This window comes from Mus pahari, chromosome 2, assembly GCF_900095145.1.
Source record: "Mus pahari chromosome 2, PAHARI_EIJ_v1.1, whole genome shotgun sequence".
Taxonomy (NCBI): domain Eukaryota; kingdom Metazoa; phylum Chordata; class Mammalia; order Rodentia; family Muridae; genus Mus; species Mus pahari.
The window spans coordinates 114,189,568-114,217,365 of record NC_034591.1 but is presented as its reverse complement, the minus strand read 5'-3'; the positions used below and the strand labels follow the sequence as shown (position 1 = coordinate 114,217,365).

The window sequence follows — 27,798 nt, the reverse complement described above, 5'->3', positions numbered from 1 at the left end:
AGGCACACCGAATAGCACAATGGAGTAGAGGGGGCTCCACATTAGATGAAGCAGGGAAGGCATCCTAAGAAGGCGACAGACATCTGATCTCAGATCTGAAAGTCATAAAGGGACCTAAGAATGAACTTAATGGGGGGGCAGGGCATTCCATCCAGAGAGAACAGCATCTGTGACACCCCAAGATAGGACCAAGGCTGGATGTGAAGGACGAAAAGGAGACCAGTGTGAACGCACTGAGTTGGAGGTGAGATCTGAGACACAAAGAAAAGTAGAAGGGGTGGGCCCTAGGTTAGCATCTCTTCTTATCACTGTGGACAAGATAACTGACAAATGCAACTGACAGAAGGAAGTGTTGATTCTGGCTCACAGCTTAATCTGCGGAAGCCAGAAGTCGGGGCAGACAGAGAGTACTGCTGCTGGTTACATTGTATCCATAGTCAGAGATGAGAGGGGGGTCGGAGGAGGAAGGCTGGGGCTCAGCTGGCTTTGGTATGCAGTCCAGGACCTCAACCCGTGAGACATTTAAGACGGGTCTCCCAAGCTCAGTTAACTCATCTAGGCCCCCCTCACAGGCCTGTCTTTCTCGGTGGGAGAGAAGTTAGTTTCTGGGTGTTTTATGTGGGAAGAAACTGGACATCGGAAAGCAGAGAGGTCCAGTCCGCATTTAGAAGGTATCACCCTCAGCCATGTCCTCACAGAGATAGAACCGTGGGAACGTGGACCTGGTCAGAGAGCTGACTCTGCTCTCATCCAGATAGCAGTTTTGACCTTGCCTGGGTCATACCACCCCAAACCGGGAGAAACCGGGTTTATGAAGCAAGGTCTCTTCTGCTGAGTCTCAGGAAAAGCCAGTAGGGAACCAGGAGGCGGGGGGGGGGGGGGGAAAGAAGAAGTTTGCTACTTCCTTATCAAGGGTTTCTGTGTTCCAAACATCAGCTAAAGCAAAACCAAAACAGCCGGGAGTTTGCTTTTCCCATAGTTGTTTCCTGTTACTTTTTAGTCTGACCCCACATAGGTCCCTTCTGCCCTGAATGGGATTGCCTTTCGGTTCCTTACCGCCCAGCTCTCCTCACATCTCTTAGGTCAGGTAGAAAGGCTAGGGCTGGAGCCAGGTGGTGAGTGTTCCCTTGCAAACCAGACGGGCGCCGGGCACCATGGGCTGCCACATCTGGGTGCTGGCAGTGGAAGTCAAGGCTGTAGCAGATTCTCACTTCCCTGTAGGCCTTCCCCCACATGACCATTGACCCACTGGACAAAGCTTTTCCACCGGCTACCAGCACTTGCAGGCTGAGGACCCGCTCTTATCAGCTGGGAAGGAAACGCAGTCTGAGGTGGGAGTTCTAGCCCAGCGTGCACCATTCTAACCTCCAGATACCTGGGGTTAGGTGAGGAAGAGGTGTGGGGAAGGCGAATCGTCTGGGCGGGCGCTGCACAGAGATCTCCAAAGAGATCACGTCTGAATGCATGCATTGTGGGATTTTATTTGAGAAGTTGCTACTATTATATTAGTAATCATTGACCATTGACCGCTAGAGGTAAATTCTGAAACTATTCCCATGGTCTCTGTGGGGCTCAAAAGTGATTCTGGATTTAGAAATCTAATTAAGAAATTCCACATCCGTGTTGCTTAAACACAGCCCTGGTTGAAATTGGAAAATCAAGTATTTTTGAGTCATGTTTTATATAATTTTATTATGTATATAATATATCCTTCATATTATATACAATATAATTTACTTATATATTATATACAATATAGAATAAATTTATTATTATAAATATCTATATATTAACTGATCTGTTGAGATAATATTCATTTTAATTAGATGGCTTTTTTTATGCTGAGTAACTTTAAATACCTCAATTATTCTCTGACTCAGAAGCCAGAGTTCAGTCTCATTCCCAGGTCTAGGTTTAGTGACTTGTGTGGCTTTGGGTGAATCTGACTGTTCCCCCTCCCCCCTTCTCAAACATTAATGGATGCTCTCCCTATTCTATTTATAAAGTCTACAGTTCTAAGTGCTTCCCATGGACATAAGCTTCTCTGGAAATGAGTTTCCACACTTGCTTCGTAGTACTGCTTTTCCATTTCTGCCTGTTGATGTGATCTGTTCAGAATGGCCTTCACAGGAAGGCTTTCCCATGTTTGTCAGTGTGTGCTGGATTCAGGACTATGTGCATTGCTATGTGACTAAGATGGGGGGGGGGTCTCAGCTGAGTTCTTGTTTCACTGTGAATCTTGTGGTCAAAGGGGTTTGCCTTCAGTTTCTCTCACGATGTTGGAGTTTGGAGATTATTTGCCTCAGGGACACCACAGGCTTGACTGTGTGGTGATGCCTGGATAATAGAGGGTGCCTGGGAGCCATGCCATTAGAACTACTGTTTAAAAGCCCTGGTTCTGCAGACTGAAGGCATGCGGGGACCCATGGCCGCTTCTCTTCCTTTATTTATTTCCTTTCATTTCCTCATTCTGTCAGCTCTGCACAGTTTCCCTGTCGTGTGCCTTTTAACTGGCTTGTTAATTTACCCTGCAGTTCAGCTTCTCTACCATGAGTGTGTATGGATTGCAGAAAATTTTACCTATTAACCAATTTTCAAAGAAATAGGGCATGTCCTAGCATTAACTGCCAACTTGACAGAACCTAGAAACATCTGTGAGAAAGAGTTGAGGCACTCTCTTTATCAGGTTGGAAGGCTGGGCTGAAGAATTTACTCAACACATTGCCAGGGGCGGGCGGGCGGGGGGAGAAAAGGGCACAAGCAGGAAGTAGACAAGTCAAGACATAGAGTCCAAGGATACTCAACTAGCAACCTCCTTCCTCCAAGCGGGCTGCCTCCTGCCTTTTTAGCACCTCTCAGTAATACCATCACATGAATTCACCAACAGATTATTCCATTTGTCGGGGCAGAGTCCTTGTGACCGAGTGGTTCCTAGGAACACCCTCCCAGACTTAGCTAGAGGTGTGCATCAGTAACAGACACTGACTGATGATCTATCGGAATTCATGCTCCAGGTAAATCCCTGTGAGCAATTTCCTTGTGCTCAGCAGAACCTTCAGCTGTACTTCTGTACCCATTCTGGTACCATGAAACTTTAGTGGCTCAGGTTTGCTCACTCCTCTGACAGGACTCCCTACAGGTCATCCACCTGGGTGAACCCGAAACCACGACCCATCTCCAACAATGGATCTATTCTGCCCTATGCTGCCACGTGCTGCCGTGGAGGAAATCAAACCAAATCTTCTCCTTGTCAAAGAAGCTCTCCCTTGAAATATGTATTTGATGGCCTCTCTTAGTTTCTGTTGTCAACTGCAGTCAATTCATAAGTGTTGTTTTGATGAACGAAGTACACCTCTCACTTTTCAGCCTCCAAGTGACAAGGGCAGGCCCTTTCCTTCCTACTGACAATCAAATCATCCCTATGACATCCCCTTGGAAGCACCATCCTGCAGGGGAAGGGATTCGGGGAATATTGAACAGGATGCTCGAAGCATAGACAAATACTACTGTGTGCTCTCCCCTGCCCTCCTCCGCTGACCCTTATCATTTCTTATCGAACCATCCAGGAAGTGTCTCTCTGAGGGCTATTTGCCCTCCATGGCACATCCGAGATGGTGAGCAGATGGTGTGGGCCATCATTTTGGAGTCTGGCCTTTGTAAATAACTTGTTTTGGTTATTTTACAGACACCCATGGTGTACGGTCTGGAGAGCAGCTTACTTGATAAAAAGACATGCCTGGCAAGAATGAGGGCCTGAGCTGAGACTCCTCAGAACCTCTGGAAAGAGCTTGGCACAGAAGTCTGCTCCTATAAGTTTTGGGATTGTAAAATGGGGGGCAGAAATGGTCAGGTCCTTCCAAGATGCACTACCCTACCCATCCCACACACACCCTGTGTGTCTTATCTGAAGAATCGAATTCAATGCAAGTCAGTTTAACAGAGAACAGAGGTGGCTCATTCTGAGACGCTCAGGAGTCTTGTGGAATGCGAAGACATAAGTTCACAGACCAGGAGATGCATGAAAACTAGAAAGACATTAGAGATGGACAGAGATTCTGAAGTTTCCCCTTGACCCACCTGATTTCTTGGGCCTCCTTCAGCCACCTGTCCTCTGCTTTGTGCGTGCAAGATTTTCTCTGCAGACAGCAGTCACCCCACAGCAGCCAGCGTTTCAGATCCAATTCTAGATTTCCTGGACTGAAGTTCCGATTGCCCCAGTTTGGAATAGGTGACCATTTATAGTTCAAGTTATATGCCATTGCTCAGTTTGTCACAACAAAATGACAGTCACTGTTTAATAGTCTAAAGTAATCTAGATCTTGGGAGGTGGAGACAGAAAGATCATCAGCTTGAAGTCATCCTTGCTACATGCTACATAGGAACCAGAAGAGCAGCCTGAGCTACAGAAAGCTCTGTCTCGTTAAAAGAGAGAGAGAGAGAGAGAGAGAGAGAGAGAGAGAGAGAGAGAGAGAGAGAGAGAGAGAGAGAGAGAGAGAGAGAGAGAGAGAGATAGTGTTGAAAAAAGAATGTCAATTGGTTGGAGATGTCAAAACAAATTGGCACAAAGCAAACATCTTTTTTGCTTTGTTTTTTTGTTTGTTTGAGACATGCACAGTCTCTATATAGTCCTGACTGTCCTAGAACTCCATATGTAGATCAGGCTGGCCTCAAACTTACAGAGATCTGCCTGCCTCCTCAGTGGTGGAATTAAAGATATACGCCAATGGATACGTATTTAAAAGGGAGAAATAAATATATTTGGATTATAAGGCAACTTAGTAACTTGAAATATTTTATGAGTTATAGTATTTTCCTTAGTGAACTTATACTGTGTGTGTGTGTGTGTGAGTGTGTGTGTGTGTGTGTGTGTGTGTGTGTGTGTGTGCTTTCAACTTTCTATAGGGCACATATATAATTAGTTCTTATCGGTACAAAAGCACAATAGTTTAAACCAACACATTTCTTTACAACCCCCTACACTATGAAGAACTAGAAAATGAGAGATGGTTTTTTTTTTGGTCACCTCTGTTTTTATGTGTTATTGGGATTCTATTTTTTTGTGTTAAGTTGAATATTTAGTTTAATGCGATTTAGTTTTTATTTTTATTTTGATACAAGATCTCAAATTCACTATATAAATTCAAGGTAGCCCAGGCTGGCCTTGAACTCCTGGCAATCCTCCTGCTTCAGCCTTCTGAGTATTGTTGATATTACAAGCATTCACCACTCTGTCTGTGACTGGGGGCCTTGCCCATGTAGTCTGAGTAGCTATGCCCAATCACCTTATTCACATTTGACGTGGTCTTTTACTTTCCTGGGTAATTTTGGATAAATTATCCTAAAGTTTGAGTGTCAGTTTACTAGTCCATTAAATGAGGACATTGTTCTGGTGTTGCTGTTTGAAGACCTTTGCAGGAGGGCTGGTTGAAGCAGATTCTAATGCATCCCAGGCTGGTATCAAATTCCTATGGAGTCAAGGACAACCTTGAACTTGTGGTTCTCCTGTTGCTCTCTTCCTGGTGCTGAGATCACAAGCATGTACCACCATACCCAGTGTGTGGGAGGCACTGTGAGCAAGCCCAGGATGGTATGCAGGCTAGGCAAGCCCTCTCACCTCTGAGCTGCAGCTCCGGGCCTTTCAGAAAAACTCTAATGAGACTTTATACTTAATATGCATTGGCCAGCTCAGCAACCGGAACTAACATCCCTATTGACTGAGCCACCCTAGGGGTATATTTGACCTTCACATTGCTTAGTTAAGAATGTGATATGTGGGGCTGGTGAGATGGCTCAGTGGGTAAGAGCGCCCGACTGCTCTTCCGAAGGTCCAGATTTCAAATCCCAGCAACCACATGGTGGATTATAACCATCTGTTACAAGATCTGATGCCCTCTTCTGGAGTGTCTGAAGACAGCTACAGTGTACTTACATATAATAAATAAATAAATCTTTAAAAAAAAAAAAAAAAAAAAAGAATGTGACATGTGGCTATGAACTATGAAAAGTTTGTCCACTCACCTCTTATCACCAGTTCTGTGCTTTCCGTGGGCCATGTGTCTATAACCCCATGATCTGACCTGCTAAGCTGGTTCACAGATGCAAAAAAACAGACTTCAATCAAAACTGAAAATGTAGGTTTTCTTTTTGCATTGAAAACAGGTTACTTATTCCTACCTTGAGCTCTCTTGCCTCAACTATGGAATATGGACAACAAGAAGAATCACAGAATGCAACATTATAGCTCAGAGATAACGTGTATAAACCACCTAGGATAATGCTTGAATGTATACAGCTGGTGTCCAGTAATGGCGTCTATCATGTTTTTGAGATAAGGTCTATGTTGCTAAGGCCAATTTCTAACTCCAGCCCTCGAATGGTCTGCTTTATCCAGGGTCAGGTGAACCACAAGCACACGCTAACAAACACAACTTTCTTAATATTTATTTATTTATTTATTTGCCTTGAGTTTTTGAAGTAAGTGCTCTGATAGCCCAAGAGATTGGCCTTGAATTCACTCTGTAGCCAGGACTGATCTTGACTTTCCAATCCCCCTGCCTCCACTTCCCAAGCACTGGGATTACAGGTGCACACCACCACCTCCAACTCAATTTGTTTTTCAAACTGGCTTTACTGAGTTTTTTGTACAATGCCTGAAAGGAAAAGATCCAACAATCTCAACATTCGTGGCCAAAAAAGATAGACACAGCAACTGAGATGTTGCTCCTCTTAGTGCTGGAGACGATCTGGGTAGCTCTTAGAAGGCGACTCATACCATTGTATAGCAATACGTGATCCCATGACACAGATCATGTATGAAAAAATAAAGCCCTAGAGGGAATTTTTCCAAAAATAACCATAGTGAAAGGCACAGGAGGCGAAGCCATGAGTTGTGGGGCCGTGGGTGTGGGGGAAAGAGGGGCGTGGGAGAGAACCCATGTCCTGCTAGAGTTTGAGTGCTCTGGGCAGGCGGACGCAGGAGGACTGCCGCATGCTTTCCATGAGGCCCCAGGTGGGTGTTTGGCTGTATTAAGCCACTGACCCCACATGTCGGGTGGTGGACAAGGGGCAGCCCCAGGTACCAGGTTCTCAGCCTCTGGCATCCCACACTGGAGACAGCGGATTTGCTGAGAACAGAATAGGGACCCCAGGGCAGCACTTGGCCCTGGGGATGAAGGGAGGAGAGGGCAGAGGGAGAGGGGAGCGCTGGCTGGTTCCCATGCGGGTGAGAGTCCTTGGTCAGGTCCGTGGCTGGAGCACAGGATGGCCTTCTGGCAGGAGGTTAGACACTCGTAAGGAGAAAGCCCATCCCATCGGTCAAAGCCCATCCCATCGGTCAAGCACGGCGGGCCTTGATGATCAGAGACAGTCTATGGTTTTAGAGCTTTATTGTAGAAAGGAGAGAAGGTAGAAAGAGAGAGGCCGGTCATGGCCACATGGAGAGAGGGAGGAAGGGAACGAGAGAGAAGGAGGGTAGAGAGTAAAAAAGGTAAGGGCTTAAAGAGAGTGAGGAGGGGCCAAGCAGCCCTTCTTATAGTGGGCTGAGCTATCTTGCTGTTGCCAGTTAACTGTGAGGGTGGAGTCTAGCCAGAATGCCAGAAGCTTGGGACATTGCGTGACTGATAATCACAGAATTATGAACAGGCACCTGATTCTGGGAATGTGGCTCACCTTTCCGTCCCTTGTAGATTTCTCTATTGGGTCACCAGAACAAGCCCCATTCAACCAAAATAGGCTGCCTATCACAGTCCCACAGTGAGTGTGGCTTGATCACACTTGAACTGAAGGTTTATGTGAGTGCACATACATATTTAGACGTAACATGGATGATGGCTTTACACACACACACACACACACAAAAGAAAAAAGAAAAAAGAAAAAAGAAAAAAAAAAACAGTGCCAGTTTCATTTGAGTAAGTGTCTATCAAAAAAAGACATTTAGTACATTTAGTATACAAGTGTAAGCTAAGGGCCAGAGATGTTGCTCATTGCTAGAACATTTGCCTAACATGTGCGAGACTCTGAGTTCAGTCTCAGCGCTGCACAAAGAGAGGGGGGAAAGGAAAGACACTGGGAACAGTGGCCAGCATCTGTAATCCCCCTGCCCACCATGTGTAGGCCAGGAGCTGTTAAGTTTGGGGCCAGACTATAGCAAGGCCATGTCTGAAAAAGAAGAAAATACCTATAAATGTACATACCAGAAGTGAACGTAAAGGTGGCCTTCAGGGTGTCCCTCAAATGGACAGGGTGGCGACAGCTACAGACGGGATGGTTTGGAGGGTGAGTTTATCAAGAGAACGGTCGTCGCTTTACAGCCAGCATTTCCCAGTGCTGTGATTTTCAATGTAAAAAAAAATACATATTGAAAATTGATATGTCAAACTGTCAGCTGTACACCTTAACTGCTAACTATAAACGGTGATCTATTAAAAGGGGGCAAAGAGTTCAAAAGTTGAGGCCTTTGGATTTGAACTTCAGTCTCATGTTTCTCTTCTTGTACTAGAAGTACCAAATTTATCAGAGTTCAGCCATGATGGAAGGTGGTTGCGTTTGTGAAATGTCACTGTGACCCAAGGAAACATACGCTTGTTTCTGGGAGACCTGCTTCTCTCCACATGATCTGTGTCCTGTGTGAGCTTGGCCTACTCCATGGGCATTGGTTTTACTGCTGCTATTGTTTCCTGCATACATTAAGTAGTCTTTGCTTTTTATCTTATTCTTACTTTCAACCCACAGCATCTTTCACCTCCATGGTTCACATTCAAAAGCAATACAGTCGAGTTATTAAAAATCAAACAAAGCAAAGCAAAGCAAAGCAAAACAAGCAACCCTCCTGTTGTCTTAAGTGTGGTAGCTGTCCTCAGCCTCATGTAGTCTGCAGACTGCAGTTTATAGCTAAGTCCTGCAAGCTGTACTAAGTCTGCTTCTGGGAATCCCACTGATGAACTCACTGGAGCATGCCACATAGATAGAGAAAATAAGTCTGAGGATTTCTGGCAGACCAGGTCTGATCCAGCTCTTGATTGTTTTTGTCCCCACAGATGACAGAAGGCAGGCACTGCCAGGTTCACCTGCTGGATGACAGGAGACTGGAGCTGCTGGTTCAGGTAGGTATTGGAGACTCTCCAGTAGTCCTTCCCTGTCCTCTTTGAAGCATGGTGGCCTGTGTCCAGACTGCTCTCCTAACCATTAATACCTGGAACTCAGTAATTTAGAGGGCTGGGAAAGAAAAGGTGGCTCTGAGGTCAGTTATTATAGCTTAGTCTTCCTGACAAAAATCCTGATTAAGTCAGGATACTTGATGTATGTGAGTGGAAGCTCTTTGTAAAACACGTGACACTACTTGAGTTTTATCTATTTTACTTGTTGGTAAATTTTCTTTCTATGTGCCCAACACACTTGGCTAAAAGTCTTTTTAAAGAAATGGTTGAGATGTTCTGTCATGCTCCTAGATCGGTGCCTAGCCTGGTCATCATCAGAGAGGCTTGCTCTGACAGCCAAGGGGAGCGGATGCCGAGACCCACAGCCAGACACTAGGCAGAGCTCAGAGGGCACTGTGAGAAAAGGGAGGAAGGGTTGTAGGAGCCCATCCAGAGTGATCTAGGGTACCAGGAGAACACGGCCCACAGAATCAACCAAGCGGGGCTCAAGGGGGCTCACAGACACTGAAGTGGCAATCATGGAGCCTGCATGGGTCTGAGCTAGGCCCTGTGCATACACACTGTGGTTGTTTAGCTTGAGGTGTTTGTAAGACAACAGGAGAGAGGGTCTCTGTGACTCACTTGCCTGCTCTTGGGACCCTGTTCCTCCTACTGGGTTGCCTCACTCAGCCTCGAGATGAGGACTTAGGCCTAGTCTTACTGAATCTTGTTATGCCTTGCTCAGTTACAGCACTGCTCTTCTCTGAAGGAAAACCGAGGAACAGTGGATCTGGGGGAGATGGGAAGTGGGTCTGGGAACTGGTGGGGGGAGGGGAGTGGGGGGAGGGGAGGCTGAGGTGGGGATATATTGTACGAGAAAATAACCAAAAAAATAAATAAATAAATTGTTGAAGTCCTGCGGACAGGCTACACCTGTGGCTGGCCTAGATCCTTCTTCAAGACCAAGCCTGCTTTAGTTGCTCTTTAAGACTTGTCCCTCACACACTGCACCCAAGGTGCAATTAAAATTAATAGGACAGGATCCAGAGAGATGGCTCCATGGACCAGAGTGCTGTTGCTCTTGTAGGAGGTTCCATTCTCAGCACCCACATGACGGTTCACAGCCATCTGTAAACTCCAGTTCTGACCTCCACAAGCCCCACACCAGCACACACTGTACACACATGCGTGCACAGAAAAACCACACTCACGCACAATGGACAGCACATGTCTTTGAAGCGAAGCAGAGGAATAGCACAGTAGTTTCACCAACTTGGGATCCAGATTTCTTCCGGCTTCCTCTCCTACCCCTGCTTTATCTCCATCCCCGACCCGACCCTCGTCTCTTACTGTCTTCCTCCTCCCTTTCTTCCTGGCTGCCTTGCCTTGACTTTCTCCCCCGCCATTTTGTCTCGTCCAACTGCAGACGTCCATACTTGAGACCATCATCCTGAACTGTGAAGCTCGGGGTTGAGAAGGGAGCCTCTCAGGCTGCCGTCCAGTGGTGCCCATTTTCTCCATTCCCTGCAAGGCCCAACATCAGTCATCCGCTGGACATTCTAGCAGATTCCAAACCACACTTCCTTCTCCCCACAAGGCCCATAGTACCCCCAACGCTCATAGATCGTTCCTTCTCTAGGTGGATGCTCCAAACTTAGTGACAGCTCAAAGAAGGGTATTTAAAAATCACAGAAGCAAACAAAAGCTGCTTTTGACGGTTTAGGGTGGAAGAAGGTGCTAGCGATGGGAGAGACAGGGCGGGCAAACGGGTGCTGATCAGATCTGTGTTTTGACAGCCCAAGCTTTTATCAAGAGAGCTGCTGGACCTCGTGGCGTCGCATTTCAACCTGAAAGAGAAGGAGTACTTTGGGATAACGTTTATAGACGACACGTGAGTGTTCGGGTTCTTCGCGTCTTTGCCTTCTGCCTGGACTATGCACTCGCTGATTCTCGTGGTTGGCAGCAAGGGAGAAAGTTCTTATATCCTGTCTAGTTATGAGTTTCTCAGTGAGGGAAATCTTTCCCTACAAATGTCATAAAGGAAGAAGCAAAGGAGCGCAGAGCATTTAAAAGTCTTGCAAATACTGCCAGGCGTGGTGACAAATGCCGGGTCATCTCAGCACTCAGGGAGTAGAGGCAGGATGGTGGGTGCAAGTTCTAGGCCACACTGTTCTGCATGAATGAGCTCCAGGCAGCCAGGCCTGGGAAGCCGGCTAGTGAAACAAACAAACAAACAAACAAACCTCAAAATGTGTTCAGAAATGTGTGTTGATGAGTCTGTAGACTATGTTACGTGTCTTTTTGAATGAGTGGTAATGTTCTCCAATTCACTCCATATGTCAATAATGGAAACATTTAAGTCGTTCTTCATGAGTATCATGAAGCTAATTTAATGTTTTTGTGTTCACAGTTAGTTTAAAACCCAGTTTGTGACTTACCTTCATATATATATATATATATATATATATATATATATATATATGTGTGTGTGTGTGTGTGTGTGTGTGTGTGTGTGTGTGTGTGTGTATTTTTGAATATTGAATTAATTTTTTCCCACAATCTAAGTCTCATTCATGTTGCCTCAGAGGTTTTTTGTTTGGTTTTGTTTTTTTTCCCGTTTATCTTCATCCCTCATGTTAACATGTTGGAGGGTGTGTGTATGTGTGTGTGAATATCCCTGTCTGTTTTATATCAACCTAATTTGTCTATATTATATGTGGTCTGATATGTTCTGAGAGGAATCCTTCCCTTTTCTGAAGATATTTTTGCAGAGTCCCTTAAATTCTAAAGTCCAAGAACATGTATGTGTTCCAGACACAAAATATGCTGGCCAACCACAACTTTCTTTGCATAACTTCCTCTGTTTGAGCATTTTTTTCAGTTGTCCCATGAAACCAGGTGGAAAATAACCTCAAGAAGGAGTTAGTTTGTTTTTAACACCTTGTACCCTGTCATGCTTCCTAGCACAGGGCCTCTAGGAAGTCTAAACAAAACCATCAACTCTGGCTCAGATGCTTGTGTAGAGATGTACAAACCCCAGAAAAACTTAGAGCCTAACTCAGAATGTTTACTGAAGATGATTATTCACCCAGAGCAGGGGGAAATGCAGTGGGCATTGTCCTCTCACTCAGTGTCACCCAAATATATGTTCACCCAATAGCTGGTGAAGTGCTTGATTGTCTGCCCTCTGCTGGATGAAATGGGAAATGCGTGTGTCTGATTTTCCACAAGCACTTAGCCAGAAAGCCTCAACAAGTTCACATGAGTCGGGGATTAGACTGCCTTACACATGTAGGCAGAATGTACATGTGAATGTAAGACGCATGGCCATGAACACATAGTAGCTGGCTGATATGCTATGAACTGTAATTGCCATGAGCACTGTCATTCAGGAGTCCACATCGAGATGGCACTAAAAGTCTGAAGACTAGAATAATGCATTTGTTTAATGAATGTCTCCTGGGCATCTAGAAGCTACCAGATGGTCTTCTAGATCCCTGGGATTCAACTGTGAGCGATGTAGTTAAGATCTCTGCTCGGAAGAGTTGTTACTGCTATGCCGGGATCTAGTTTAACAAGCAAAGAGACGATGAGAAAATCCCAGAAACTCTGAATGCACTGAGATCCTGTGAGACGACATATTAAGGAGAGCTGGTGGGGCCAGCTGTAGACAGAGCGGGCCAGGATGAGTCTGGAAGACAGCTTGCATCGAACACCAAGAACCGGCTCTAGAAACAAAAGCCAAATTGTTCAACGATGGAGCCCAGTTTGACTTTTGTGTTTTGTTTTAATAGGATGTTTGTTGGTTTGAGACTGGACCTCAAATACTCCAGGTTGGCTTTGAACTTCTGGCCCTCCTACGGCCGCCCTCAGTCCTGGGGTTATATGTATGTGCCACTATGCTTGACTTAGTTTCTGTTTTAAGGGATGTAGGGAAAGCCACTGTGGCTAATGTGCAGGAAGCAGGAAGGACAGAAGTCCGAGATATGGCTAAGAATGAGATGGGGGAAATATTATCATAGAGTCCTGAAGCTGTGTGATCTGACAACCGTATTTGACATCTCTGACACTCGGGTTTCATACCTATAACCTGTACATGACAATAGTCCTCACACAGCAAGTGCCATTTGGGAGATTATTGTGGCTATTATTATTCTAGGGGATTGCTACATCCCCTTGTTGCTTTTAAATATCTACTAGGGGTTCCTACCCCACTTTAGACCTTCAGGTTTATAATAAGCTTTGGAGCACTAGAGCTGGGCAGATATCGCCCCTCTATGCTATTTTGTCTGTTTCCCTGTCAATCCCGCCCCTGGAGGGTGAGAAAGGGTGTACCGTAAACTCTAGGCCAGCCTCACCCATATAGGAAACTCTATCAAGGAAAAGAGGGGTTGGGGTGAGGGCTCTCTGGGTAAGAGAGCTTGCTACACAGTCATGAAGACCTGAGTTCTAATCCCCAGGATCCACAAATAAATAAATAAATAAATAAATAAATAAATAAATAAATAAATAAATAAAAGGCCTGGATCCGTGTGTCTGTGACCCTAGGAAGGAGAAGGAAAAAGGATTGCTGGGACTTGCTGATTGACAGCCTAACTCCAGATTCAATAACAAACCCTGCCACACGGGAGTAAGACCGAGAGCTATAAATAAAGCAAGATGCCCACTGCTCTCTTCCGATCTCTGCATGCATGTGTGCAGACATCCCACAAACACATACCAAAACACAGTAGGAAGGATTTCCTCTGAGGACTTGGCCACCAACCTTCCTTGTCTACCGTGGGATTTGTGGGCTCCTCCTTGAACCCCAGAAGTCAAACCCTAACCGTGTTCCTGTGTGCCCTGACTCTCCTACAGATAGCAGGCAACACAAAATGTCAGGATTACAACCAGCTGGGGAAGGTGTCTCCTGGCTCTGGCTGTGTGTATTTTCAGCAGTGTGAGTAGGTCTTTTCTGTGAGACAGAAGGTCTTGGCCATTTCCACCTTTCCGGGAACAGTCCTGGAAACGTATTTATGTCTAAGGGTGTCTCCTCGGAAAGTCTTGGTCCCAAGCCTAGTTCTTTGTCTGGTGAATGTTTTTGGAAGGTCCCCCCACCCCCACCACTCCCTTTCTGTCCACCACCGTGAAGCCCTACACATCGGATCCCTCCCGTTCAGGGCCCTCACTGGCTGAGTTGCATTTGCCATCCTCAGCGCCATGTCAGCCTTGAGACCGTGGTAAATTGAACAGAGGAAGGCAGGGCTGCAAGGGACAGTGTCAATGACTGTCTTTATCCCAGGTCAGGGAGCCAGAAGAGAAACAGGAGATAGACCACAGTTACATAAGGAAGGTAAGGTCCCTGACAGAGAGGGACAGAATTCCTAAGGCTGCGCTTGCTATAGGTTCCCAGCTCTGTGTGCAGGGCGGCCTTTCGCCTGTAGAGGGCAGCCTCGGCCCTCCTTCCCCACAAGGGGCCCTTCCTGTCACTTTTCTTCATCCATTTTGGAAAAACTTTGCTGAGGGACTTTTGTTGATGAAGAAATAACATATAAGCTTTGCAACACAATGGCTTTGGATCGCTGTCCCTTGTGGTAGACAATGGAGCTTCCACTGTATAGAATCTGAACCAAAGAGAAAAAACATGGCTTGTGGTTACCCAGTGCTTGTCTTTTGTTCCGTTGGTAGGTTGGTTGGTTTAGCTAGTTAGTTTGTTTTGTTAAGTTAATTAGAGTTCATACTTATTGATGAAAACACTTAAAAACAGCAAGATAAAAACATTAAGTGAGCCTCAACTCATCTTTGTAGCTGGGCATAGGCAATTTTCTTTTTTTTTTCCCTCAGTGCCTCATTCAATTGAAAGGACTGTAAATAGACTTTAAAAAACAAAATTAAGGAAAACCTCTAATGTATGTATTGGAGGCACATGCCTATAATCTCAGCCCTTTGGAAACTGAGGCAGGAGGGCCATGAGACTGCGGCTGACTTGGACTGCATGTCGAATCCAAGGCCAGAGACGTCATAGCAGAGGTAGGCCAGTCTCAGGGATAAACAGCAGAATCTAGGCCAGCAATAGAGCTCATATAAGAGCTCTTACCTAGCATACACAAACATTCAACTCCCAACAGAAGGAAAAAAATATAAATCTCTAATATATACTTTCACGCTTTAAAGGTATATTTCTATTACATATACATGAATATCTCCTTGGAGTATTTATTGTGGTTAAGGACAGATCTCCCCACTCTGTCCAAAGAGGTAACAAGTACCCACACCTTGTTCTATATCTGTCCATCTGTCCAGAATTCTTTTTTTTATAGCTTTTTTTTTTTTAGATATTTCCTTTATTTACATTTCAAATGTTATCCCCTTTCCTGGTTTCCGCTCTGAAAACCCCCTATCCCATCCCCCTCCCCCTACTTACCAACCCATCCACTCCTGCTTCCCTGTCCTGGCATTCCCCTACACTGGGGCATCGAGCCTTCTCAGGACCAAGGGCCTTTCCTCCCATTGATGTCCAACAAAGCCATCCTCTGCTACATATGCAGCTGGAGCCATGGGTACTCTTTGGTTGGTGGTTTAGTCCCTAGGAGCTCTGGGGTTACTGGTTGGTTCATATTGTTGTTCCTCCTATGGAGCTACAAGTTCCTTCAGCTCCTTCAGTCCTTTCTCTAGCTCCTCCATTGGGGACCTTGTTGGTTGGCTGAGAGCATCCCCCTCTGTATTTGTCAGGCACTGGCAGAACCTCTCAAGAGACAGCTATATCAGACTCCTGTCAGCAAGCACTTGTTGGCACCCACAGTAGTGTCTGGGTTTGGTGCCCAGTCTCTGGCTGGAATTCTACATTAAACTTTTCCTCCATGTTTAATTATGGCTTGCCCCTGCTTCCATGTCCAATACGATTGCAATGTGCTGTGTGTGTGTGGTGTGCACTCTCCTCGTTCATTCTCGCGCAGGGTTCTATGCAGGTTCATAGAAAAGATGTTACACATCTTAAACCATGCCACATCTGGGAAAGGAAAGAATAAAGGACACGCCCACCCATGGTGGTGTCTCACACCCTCTAGAGGCAGAAGGATTGACGTGCAAGGCCATCCTGACTGCACTGTGAGATCCTCTTTCAATACCTCTCCCAAAGAGAAGAATAGAATGAGGAAGGGGAAAGGAAATATGGAGGGAGGGGGGAGGAAGAGGGAAGGGAGAAGGGGGAAGAATTCAAAGTTAGTCTAATCTGCTATATGGAACCTTGAAAGGGTTAAAACTGATGTGCCATGTATTTAAACATATATCTTTAACAGCTTTGAAGCTGAAGTGTCCATAAGTCTCACAATAAACATGACAAAATAGAATGCAAGAATCCTTTAACTTTTGCCTTTTGTTTTAGTTTTGTTTCTTTCTTTCTTTTTTCCCACTGATTCTAAGAAACTTTCCCAAAGTTCCACCAAGAAACTCTTGGGACAGTTCCCAGTTCCCAGCAGCCCTATCTTGTAATTATAGAAACAAATACACAGAAACTGAGCCCAGTATCGTGTAAGTTAGGAAGTCCTCTAGCATCGTTTACTATTTATATAATATTTATTATATTGAGAGCTCTGGGTTCAAATTCCCAGCCCTGACATTTTTCTTGCATATTTACTATAAAAGATGACGTTAATAAATAAAGACTTCCAACTTGGTTGATGTATGTGATGGGAGGCAGTAAAGAAACCACCCACCGGAATGGCTGTTCCACAGTATGGTTAGGAGTGAGGGTTTTACTGTGAATAAGAAGGAGGAAATATCCAGAGGCATCAGAAGTCCAGAGCAGAGAGAAAAAGAAGTAGACTGGACGTGGCCAGGGTTGTCTATGAGACATGTCCGGATGCGGTTGTCATGAGAGAAGCTAGTGAGTGGTGGAGCTCAGGGGAAGCAGACAATCATGCGGGCCATGAAGACGAGTAACTGTGAGGACAGAAGGGCAAGGAGGTTAGCCTAGACCTTTAAGTGTACAGCAGGGACGTGTGAGTGTGGACTGAGGGACTTGGGGGACAGCCTGAGCTTTGGTGTGTGACTAAGAGTGCATCGATGGAGAGCCATGTCCTTTCTGCCAGGAGCCAGGGTAATGACTCCTTTGTAGGGGCGGGGGCGGACTTGTTTTACAAATGTCCAGGTCATGCTGGCTTTTATCTGACCTGACTACCAGAAGAAGTCCTTTTTATAGTCTAGCCTGAGCTCATTTCTAGACACATGGGCTGCCTAAGGCCTGAGAGTTGACCAAAAGTGCTTGCTTAATAAAGAGTAGCTGTTATCATCTTTAGAAAAAGATTTATTTATTTTTGTGTATGTGAGTACACTGTAGCTCTCTCCAGACCCATCAGAAGAGGGCATCGGATCCCATTACAGATGACTGTGAGCCACCATGTGGCTGCTGGGAATCGAACTCAGGACCTCTGGGAGAGCAGTCAGTTCTCTTAAGAGCACTGAGCCATCTCTCCAGCCCCAGCTGTTCTCATTTATACTGTCACTATTTGGGCCCACCCTTCCCATCTGCCTTGTTGCTAATTTTTTTTTAAACTATTATGTGTAAACCTATTCGCCTGCATGTGTGTATGTGCACCATGTGAATGTAGTGCCCATGGAGAACAGAAGAAGGCACTGGAACCCCCAAATGATTGGTTATGAGCCACCGTGTAGGTGCTAAGAACCGAACCCCAGGTCCTTTGCAAGAGCAGCCAGTGTTTGCTTCTGCTGAGCCCTCTCTCCAGTCCCCTTTTCTATCTACTTACACTGAATGACAGCTTGGAATTTCCTGAGTTTGTCCTTTAATTATTTATTCAAGGACCAAAATAGGCTGGAAAATGTTTTCTAGCTTATAACAGATTTTGCTGGAACGTGACATCCCCTTCCCACCACGAGAAATGTGCTCTGAAACTGGAATTCGTATAAGCACATTCAAGACTCTAAGATGGATAGGCCAGTTGAACAGCATTTGGAAATCATATAAACAATCCACAAAGCGTCAAGCCATAAAGGTCAAGGTCTTGAGAGAACTGTTTATACCTGTGAACTGATGAGACTCGGGAGTAAATATTTAAACATCTGTAAGTCATGTGTCCACAGAAAGAGCTCCTGAAGAGGAGCGCCAGCCTGTGCACACACTGGAAACTCTATTGCTGTATTTAAGTCCCCTTCATTTTATTAAGCTGGCATCTTCCTCCTTCTTGACTAAACTGTGTCACATCCAACCTTTTCTACATGTGTGTAAAGATTAATTTAGTGTTGTTCAGTGTCTTAACCTCCCAAAGCATTTTCCATCTCTTATTTATTCTCTCAGTTTTTATAAATATGTGCATGCAATACATATTGATTTCCACTGGTTAAAAACTGGGCAAGCTGGACATGGTAGCGCAAACCTGGGCTACAGCAAGCCTTTGTTTCCATAAACAAAAGGCAGTATAGGTAATATATTGTACTTACTGTTTTTTTATTAAAATTTTAAGTGTTTGTTTATTTGTTCATTTATTTTATTTGAGATGAGGACTCACTAAGTAATCCTAGCTGGCCCAGTTGATCCATCTGTTTCTGCCCACCGGCTCCCCATGCTGGGATTAAAGGTGTGCATCACTAAGCCCAGGGAATCTTGCTTTTTTTTTTTTTTCTTTAATTTAAGATTTGTATCTTGAAAATTGTTCCAAGCAACTTTGCAAACTTGTTTTATGACCGCATTGCCTTTCTCTGTACAGATTTAGGTAATTATTTTAACAATACCCTATAAGTATTTGGATTATTTCCAGACTTTTGACTATCAAAGTGAGTGATTTTTATATATGGGTCACTTTTTTTTTTTTTTTTTTTTTAATGTGCAAGTTCCTCTTGACAAGCTTCTCCAGTTGGAAATTCTAGCTCACAAGTAGACGGGTTCAATAGGTGTGACAGACACTGCTGAAGTGGCCTCATGGCCCATTCTTCTGTGCCTGGTGTGACAATGTGAGTGCTTCCAGGCAGCTGTACCAGCTCCACGTGAACTTTCTGTGTCATCCCTGGCCTTTGCTTTGTTCTCACAGGGGTCAAGAGAACTGGTTGCAGCTGGACCACAGAGTTCTGGAACATGACTTGCCTAAGAAGCCCGGCCCAGCCATTCTGAACTTCGCTGTCAGGTATGCGTGGGTGCAGCCAGCCTTCACCTCCCTTTATGTTTATTTTTATTTTTCAAGATTTCTAGAAATCAGTGATAACGAGTAAAAAGAGAAAAGACCCTGTGAGAACATTCCCATGAGAAAGAGATTGCCTACTGTCCTGGTCTAGGTTACCATAGAGACTATGTAGAGTTCTTTCCTTTGAAGATAAAGGAGAGAAGCACCTTGCTTTAGTCCTCAAAGACTCTTGGAGTAAATGTAAGGCTGAGGAACCTGAGAGATTTATTTTAATGTTAAGCCTGGGATCTTTTTTTTTTCCTAATTCAATAAGCTATTAAAATTCCTCAAATCTGAAATCTGGCAAACATTTACTATTCTACTTTATGCTGGGAATAATGCATGCTGGAGACGTTGAAACAACTAAGTTTCAAACAATTCTATGTCTTAATTGAAATCGAAGATACAATGCAAAACAACTGCACAGGGAAAGAATTGTCCCAACCGCTCAGAGATCTGAACCGTCTCCTGCGGAGAGGGACAAGGAGAACTCTCCTGTCCCGTGCCATGTCCTGTGAGCTCTGTTTGGGAAAACCCCTTAGCAAGGTCCTAAGACCCATGCCAACAACTAAATCAGGGATTTTCTCTGAGCTGGCCCACCAGGAAAGTATTTTAGCATTAATTATTACCAACCTAAGAGAAGTAGAATATTTAAAGGCTGATCAACCCTCTTGCCCTTTCCATAGCTTAAGATACAAAACACTGGGCTGGAGAGATGGCTCAGTGGTTAAGAGCACCGACTGTTCTTCCGAAGGTCCCGAGTTCAAATCCCAGCAACCACATGGTGGCTCACAACCATCTGTAATGAAATCCGATGCCCTCTTCTGGTGCATCTGAAGACAACTACAGTGTACTTAGATATAATAATAAATAAAACTTAAAAAAAAAAAAAAAGATACAAAACATTGCCAATAGAGACCACTGTTCCTTCTCTCGTAGCCCTACCCCCGCTTTAAACCCGATGGTCAGCTTTACCGCAACTTTGTATTGCTGGTAGATTGTTCATAAACCAAAGTTATTTCCGTAAAGCTGATTCGGATGCCTCCACCGGGAAAGGTGCTGTCTACCAAGCAGGGCTGCCTGAACTTGATCCCTGGCTCACTTGTAATCCCAGCCCCAGTGAAGTCAAAGCAGGTGGATCCCTGAGGATCCCTGGCCAGCCAGCATAGACTGCTTAGTGAGAGCCCTTAGTTGTGATCAACTCTGGGTGCAGGGGTAGGGGATATTACACACACACACACACACACACACACACACTCACACACACTGGATAGCAGTGAAAGAAGAAAACAAACTCCAACAGTTGTCCTTCTCCTCCACAGGCATGCACCCATACACGTAAACATGCACACCCAGAAGAAATAAGTGTAAGATCATTTTAAACTAATTCAGCATGAAGCATAGTCTAAGATCATGTGGAATTTTAATGAAGATACATCTCATTTTATACTATAATGTTGGAAACCCCACCCCAACACCTCCTCCACTCCCTACCTTTACCCCCCTCTTTCCCCTCTTCCTTCTCCTCCTTCCCCTCCCGCTTCTTTCCCTCCTCCTTCTTTCTATAATGTTCAGACAAAGAAAACCATGGTGAAAGTTTACAAATATCCAAATGTTGCCATTATTATTAACCCCCAAGAAAGAGGGTACCCAGAGTGACTTGTATAAGTCTAAATCATAGCTGAAGAGGTGTCCAAGGATCCAAAGGGAAACCTTTAGTACTGAAAGGGTGTGGTGTAAGGCACATGTGCCCAGAATCGAGTGAAAGGAGGCCCCACCAGAAGCAAGGAGAATGCTGACTTTATCCTAACCCTAGGGTTAGGGTTAGGGTTAGGGTTAGGGTTAGGGTTAGGGTTAGGGTTAGGGTTAGGGTTAGGGTTAGTCAGAAAGTGATGTGAATGAGGTACCTATAAGGAATGAAGTTAACCCTGTGAGTATTTCAAACTCTGAAAACTCAGAATGAATGAGAAGTTCCCCTCCGCAGGAAGTTCCTCTCCACAGGAACTTCCTTTACCTCTTCTTTCCCACCTTGTAGGAAAACTGGGTGATGTTTTATTACTGGCTTACTGTTTGTATCTTACTAAGGATGGGGAAAATATCTGTTTCTTTGCTCGTACATACTTCAGCTGGCCAGCCTCCAGCAAACACAGGGGCTGCCCCTGGCTATGTTAAATTGTGGGCACCTTCCGAATCCTTCCACATTAATCTTTTTGGACTCTCACCATGTTTTGCCATGTCACAGTACAGCCAAAGGAATGTGTCTTTGGAGAATCTTAACAAATGCCATTCATTTAGTGACCACATTTGTGTGCCTGTTCTGTGACAGCTGCTGAGGTCTAGCGCGTGTCTGAAAATTCCAGCGAGCAAACCCTGCCTCCCCTTCCTGACAGACCCTCACAAAGCCTTGCTATCTTTTGCAGCAGGTTCCTGGAATTCCTCAGCACTTGGTGGCGGCTTGTTCCTGGGGCTTTGGCCCCTACTTAGCAGTTATCTCAAATGTCCTGTAACTGCTTGGTGGTAACTCTCTCTTCCCTGCTAGCATAATTGAAACCCTTATCAAGGCTTTAATGATTCACTTAACTCATCCTCCCAACAAGACAGTGACATCATCATAGCCTTTATTCTTCAAAGTAGGCAGTTGTTAATCCTGTTAAAGAAATGATCATGCTGAAGCCCACAGGGTAGAACTCTCTGAATCCTAAATGGGCTTCACTGAGGTCACAGAATGGAGGCTCACATTCCAGGGACAGCTAGTGAATGGCTTTTGTCACATTTGTTTGTCACAGTTGTTTCTTGGAGGTTCTCACACCACAATTAAAGAACACAGAATTGTTGGTGACATTTGCATCTGAAGAAACAATCTGTCAAGTTGCTTGTATTGACTAGAAAATGTAACCAGGGAACTCAAACTAGAATTTTTAAATGTTTATTTTTTACAAGCAAACAAACAAACAAATCCTTTAATATTAGGCTTACTTGTAATCAATCAGTGAAGTCAATCAGGTGGATCCCTGAGGCTTGTGGGCCAGCCAGCATAGACTGCTTAGTGAGAGTCCTTGGTAGTGAGCAACTCTGGGTGCAGGGGTCAGGAATATTACACACACACACACACACACACACACACACACACACACAAAGATAGTATTTGGTTGTTTTGATCTTTGAATACTATAGTCAGGGGGTCCCTCATGTGTGGACAGCAGGTAATATGCTGGGAGAACACTGGGGTCCATAATGCATGGACGCCAAGTGATGTGCTAGAATACAGAGCACAGGGATGTCAATAACATACTAGGACACAGAACACAGGGGTCTTTCATTCAGGGTCATCAGTATAGTGTGCTGGGGGCATATTAGAGCATAGAGTATAGAGGCCCTTCATATAGGGCCTTGGTGATTTGAATACACTTGGCCCAGGGAGTGGCACTATTAGGAGGTGTGGCCTTGTTGGAGAAAGTGTATCACTGTGGTCATGGACTTTGAGACCCTCCTCCTAGACACCTGGAAGGCAGTCTGCTCCTAGCTTTCTTTCAATGAAAATGTAGAACCCTAGGCTCCTCCAGCATCGTGTCTGCCTGGATTTTGCCATGCTTCCTGCCATGGTAATAATGGACTAAATGTCTGAAAGTAATAATAAAGATAATAAGCCAGCCCCAATTAAATGTTGTCCTTTATAAGAGTTGCCTTGGTCACGGTGTCTCTTCACAGCAATGGAAACCCTAACTAAGACAGGATTTGGTACCAGGGGTTATTGCTGTGATAGGCCTGACCATACTTTTGTTTGGAAAAATGTGGATTTGGGGGACTTTGGATTTGGGAAGCACTGGAATGCTTTAAGTGGGGCTCAGTGGGCCACCCTAGTAGGACTGTGAACCACATTGGTGCCGAGAGTGATTCGAACTGTGAGAGCCAGGCTCAAGAGGTTTCAGAGGAAGAGAATGCTAATATGTAGCCTGAAGACTGTCTTGTGGCATTTTGGTGAAGAGTGTGGCTGCTTTTTGCCCCTGTCTGAGGCATCTGCCTGAGGCTAAGTCTAAGCTGAAGAGAATCATATTAATTGCACTGACAAGAGAAGGTTTTGGACAAACCCAGCATGGACTTTGTCCTTTGGCTTACCCTCATGAAGAACATTCTGATCAAGTGTAGCAAGCTTAGAACGGAGAAATACAAAATGCTTGGTTCAAGTCATAAAGGGACACCAGGAAGTGAAATGGAGCTGAATCCTGTGTTCAAGGAGATAAACAGATTAAGGAAATAGTGATCTCAGGGCAAGATCCCACCCAGCTAAGCCTATTGATTATGTTTGCAGTTGAACAAGGAATATTATGTCATGTTAAGGGTTATGACATGGTTATTGTTTTCATTTGGAGTTTTAATCTGGAATTAACTACTCTCTGAAAATGGAAGTCACACTTTTGAGGTAGATCTTGAGAAATAGTGGCCATGCAAACAGATCCCTGAGTTCAAGGTCAGTCTGGGACAGAGCAAGTTCTATGTGGAAAAAAAAAAAAAAAAAAAAAAGCTTAAGCCCAGGGATGGTAGCACACGCCTTTAATCCCAGCATTCAGGAAATACAGCTGAGCATTTTCAAACCACCACAAAGGCCATCCAGGTGGTGAGCTGGCAAATAGTGAGAAATGATCCCCACCAGAGGCCACACATTGCCAGGATGTGTATCACTGTCATTCTTAACAATTGGACACACCCAAATGCTGACACCAGAGATAGAGCACACCAGCTGTGAGGAGGAGGAGAGGGCATATGCTGTGTTTCATTTTCTCAGAGAGAGAAGTAGAGCCCAGTGTAATCATATTGGAAAATTTTTCAAACTATGCACTAGCTCTCCCTTTTAGAACCGAAGCTTCCACCTCCCAGTCCTGACCCAGGTTCTACTAGTATGCAGTGAGAGAGGGTTCTATTATGGACCCCCCTCTCTCAATCCTCCCCCATGTGAATCATAGCTCCATTAAGTCATAACTCGGGGATGTCCTTGTCTGCCTTGTCTCCTGGATGCCTGTGTGATAAGCAGGTTGTATCTGAACAGAGAATCAGCACGTATGAAGGATGCTAATGGACCCTTGAGAGAAGCTCACAATTTAAGATGGTACATTTTATAAATATTAAAGGCCAGGAAACCATCTAGAAGGAGCTACACTGAGCCTCAAATAAACATTTCTCCTCTCCTTTTTATTCATTATTTACTGGCCTCTGCCCTGTTTCTGCTCAGGAGAGACAATCATGGATAAGGAGATGTCTGTGCCATCCTCGTCTGAAAGTGAACAGCCATCCCTTAGTCTACCATTGTGCTCATTCATCTGGTAGTTACTGAGTCCATACCCTGAGTCTGGTTCTGTGCTGGGGCTGGGGCTGCAATGATAAATGATGATGATAGAGTCCTGGTCCCACAGCACTGACACTTAAAAAGTGAATGGGTAGGGTGTCCTATGTAAGAGATTCTGGAAAAAAGAAAATGCTCTCCGGGGGAAACTGGGATGTGTTGGTGAAGCCAGGGCTGCTGTTTTAATCAGAATGGTCCAAGATATCTTATCACAGAAGCTGTTATCAGTGAAGACATGGAGACAAGGCGAGGAGGTATCAGATCTCTGGGAAGGTTCATCCCAGGCCAGGAGACTAGTTAGTAAGCAGGCTGGGCAGTGGGAGCATGGCCAGTAGGGAGCTATACTTCTGGAGAGAACCTAAAGGAAAGAGAGAGAGGGAGGGGAGGAGGGAGGGAGGGAGGGAGGGAGGGAGAGAGAAAGTAGCTTGGAGTTCAGGGGCACAGCACTGAGGTTTGTGGGGTTTAAGAGAGGAATTATTAGGCATCTTCTACAACCGACTCACTGGGGCTGTTGTGTTCAGTGGGATGGGGCAGGTGCAGTGCAGAGAGGGCACTGGAAGGAACCAAGTTAGGAAGTAGTTGTGGGAGTCTTGGAAAAAAGTGAGAGAGGGGAGGGAAATATACTGCATCCCACACACCCCAGTCACTCGGAGATGATGGAAGAGACCTTCAGCAAGGTCTTGTGAGGATACAAGCAGGAACAGGGTGCACAATGACTTCACAAAACTGTATCAAATGCTAGAAAGTGACCGTGTACTTTTTTCTGTGGAGAAGATTCCTCTTTCCCATAACATAACAAGCCCTGTAGCGGGCAATGGGCTAAACGTTTGGTGTGTGTCATCTTTACTCCTAGGGTGGGCATGGCAGTCCCACCAATGAGAAAGAAGATGAATCTACCTGGCACAAGTGGCATCTCTGACACAGGATACTTTCTCACAGAGGAGGGATGGAAAAAAATCAAAGGAGAAGCACACAGTGTTTTCTTTATGATGTCAGTGTTACACACACACACACAATTTACAAAACTTCCAAGATACGTCTTAAATTATGTGTGTAAGGACTTTTGAGGGTAAAGATACCTTCTGCCAATCTTGAGTTCAATCCCAAGGATCTACATGCTTAAAGGATAGCATGGACTCCCAATAATTAGCCTCTGGCATGTATGTGCACATACATGCACGCGCGCGCACACACACACACACACACACACACACACACACACACACACACTAAATAAAGCTTTGAAATTTCCAAACAAAATTTGAACCAATATGCACACGACCCGTTTGTGAATGGGCATACTATAATTTATGAATGTGAAGCATCTCCGTGCGGGCACGAACCTCCCCCGGGTTCCTGGGGACTTCTCCTCCCTGACTGGGGTTGTTATCTTACCGCTGTAAATTATCTTTGGCAAACATACACCTCTCTGGTAATGGAGCCCAGATGTGAACATTTGAAAGGCTGATACTGAGTGAGCTATTACAAGCCTGCATGAATCAGGAGTGCAGAGACGTGCCTGACCTCACTGGAAAGGTTCCCAATCCCTCAGGGGAGGGCAGCAGCTGGGGTGATGCAGGCTGGTACCACCTTGATCCACCCACTGGGACCTCAGTGCCTTTCACCAGCCTTATCCCTGAATAACTCTTATTAGACTCACCATTCCTTTCCTGTGGGTCTTTTTCTTTCCCCTTCCTTCCTTCATATTCTCTCTGTCTCAGACTGTTCGCATCCTTTCCGTGGCACCCCAAACATGGCTGGAGACACTTGGCACTGAGTCCTCCCCATTAGGAAATGTGAGGGGGAAACTGCTACCATTTTGTTTGCTTATTGAGAGCAAGGAGCCTTTGAAGGCCTACTGCATACTGCATGCTTTACCATCGACCTCTGGCCTTCCAGGGGCTGGAGAGATAGTTCTGCAGTTCCGAACCCTGGCGGCTATTCCAGAGGACTCCAGATCACTTCCTGGCCTCAAACATGGGCAGCTCGCAACTGTCTGTAACTCCAGTTTCAGGGGATCCGACACCCCCACACGACTCACACGCAGGCAAAACACCAATGCACATAAAATAAAAAAAATCAATAAATCATTTGAAAAGGGAAAGGAGTTTCAGATGTAAGTGGGCTAAGCCTCTGAGTAGAATGCCTTTACTGACACTGCTTCATGTTCTTCCTGCAATGGGCAAGAGTAAATTATTTGAGTAAACCTTGTTTTTTTTCATACAAGTGCAAAGAGTAATAAAAAGAAGCTCTCCCATGGCCGTGATGAGTTAGAGGAGAAGGAAAGTGGCCTTCACAGGCAAGGGGGGGCCATCCTTTTAAAGAGGAGTGTGGTTACCCAAAGGAGTAATGGACCCCTCTGCAGGGGGTGGGCAGGGGTGTGAGTCTTCAAAGCCCCCACCCCCACGCCAGTCCCTTCTGGATGCAGAGCATCCCCAGAGCCTGGGAGTAGCTGGGAATGCTTTAATGCCAATCGCGCCCCTGTCACTGGCCGGACTGATTCTGAACTTCCCCGACTGTGTCTCGGTTTCCTCTCCTGAGATTCCACCATTCTATCTCAAGTTCCTGAAAGACACAGAATCCCCTGAACACATGCCCAGACCAGATCCAAGTTTCTTACGGATTTACATTTCTGGCCCTCCATCAGATAGCAGGCTGTTTCTACCTCCTATATCCAGCTTTTAAAAAAGAGGCCATGAATGAATGTCTGTCTCTCTGTCTCTGTGTCTCCCGTGTTTGTGTGTGTGTGTGTGTGTGTGTGTGTGCGCACAAGTGTGTATCTCAAGCCAATGAAAGAAGCCTTAGGGTACAGTGGAAGGAAAGGGTAAGAAGTTGGGGGCAGTGACATGGCTGAGCGAGCAAAGGCACTTGCCCTGAACTCCTGGTGACCTGAGTTTAACCCCCAGAACCCATGTGAAAGCGAAGGAGAGAACCAAGTCCACAAAATTGTCCTCTGACCACATGCACGCTGTGATAGCCTGAACACCTCCACCCCCTACATCCCCCCTACAATGCCCACCACCAAGAATACCAAAAATAATAAACTTTTCAAGTTAAACATGTGGTATGCTCTTTGACACAGGGTTTCTCAAAGAGCTAATATTTGGGGCCGGCTTGTCTATGGGCTGTAAAACACTGAGAAGCATGCCTGGCCTCCTCTTCCACTGCCAGC

The 27,798-nt window shown here is 45.2% G+C and overlaps 1 protein-coding gene across 3 annotated transcripts in view; it reads left to right on the top strand.

Moving 5' to 3' along the window:
• The window catches only part of Frmd4b (FERM domain containing 4B), a 191,469-nt gene that overhangs the window by 52,429 nt on the left and 111,242 nt on the right, over window positions 1-27,798 (top strand). For 2 of the 3 annotated variants that reach the window (XM_021190022.2, XM_021190025.2), the window contains exons 2-4: window positions 9,039-9,104; window positions 10,934-11,028; window positions 19,160-19,252. In XM_021190022.2, coding sequence (XP_021045681.1) covers window positions 9,039-9,104; window positions 10,934-11,028; window positions 19,160-19,252 — 254 coding nt within the window. Of the gene's footprint in view, window positions 1-1,280; window positions 1,332-9,038; window positions 9,105-10,933; window positions 11,029-19,159; window positions 19,253-27,798 lie in introns of those variants that run through there. The other variant, XM_029534273.1, reaches the window with a different exon arrangement.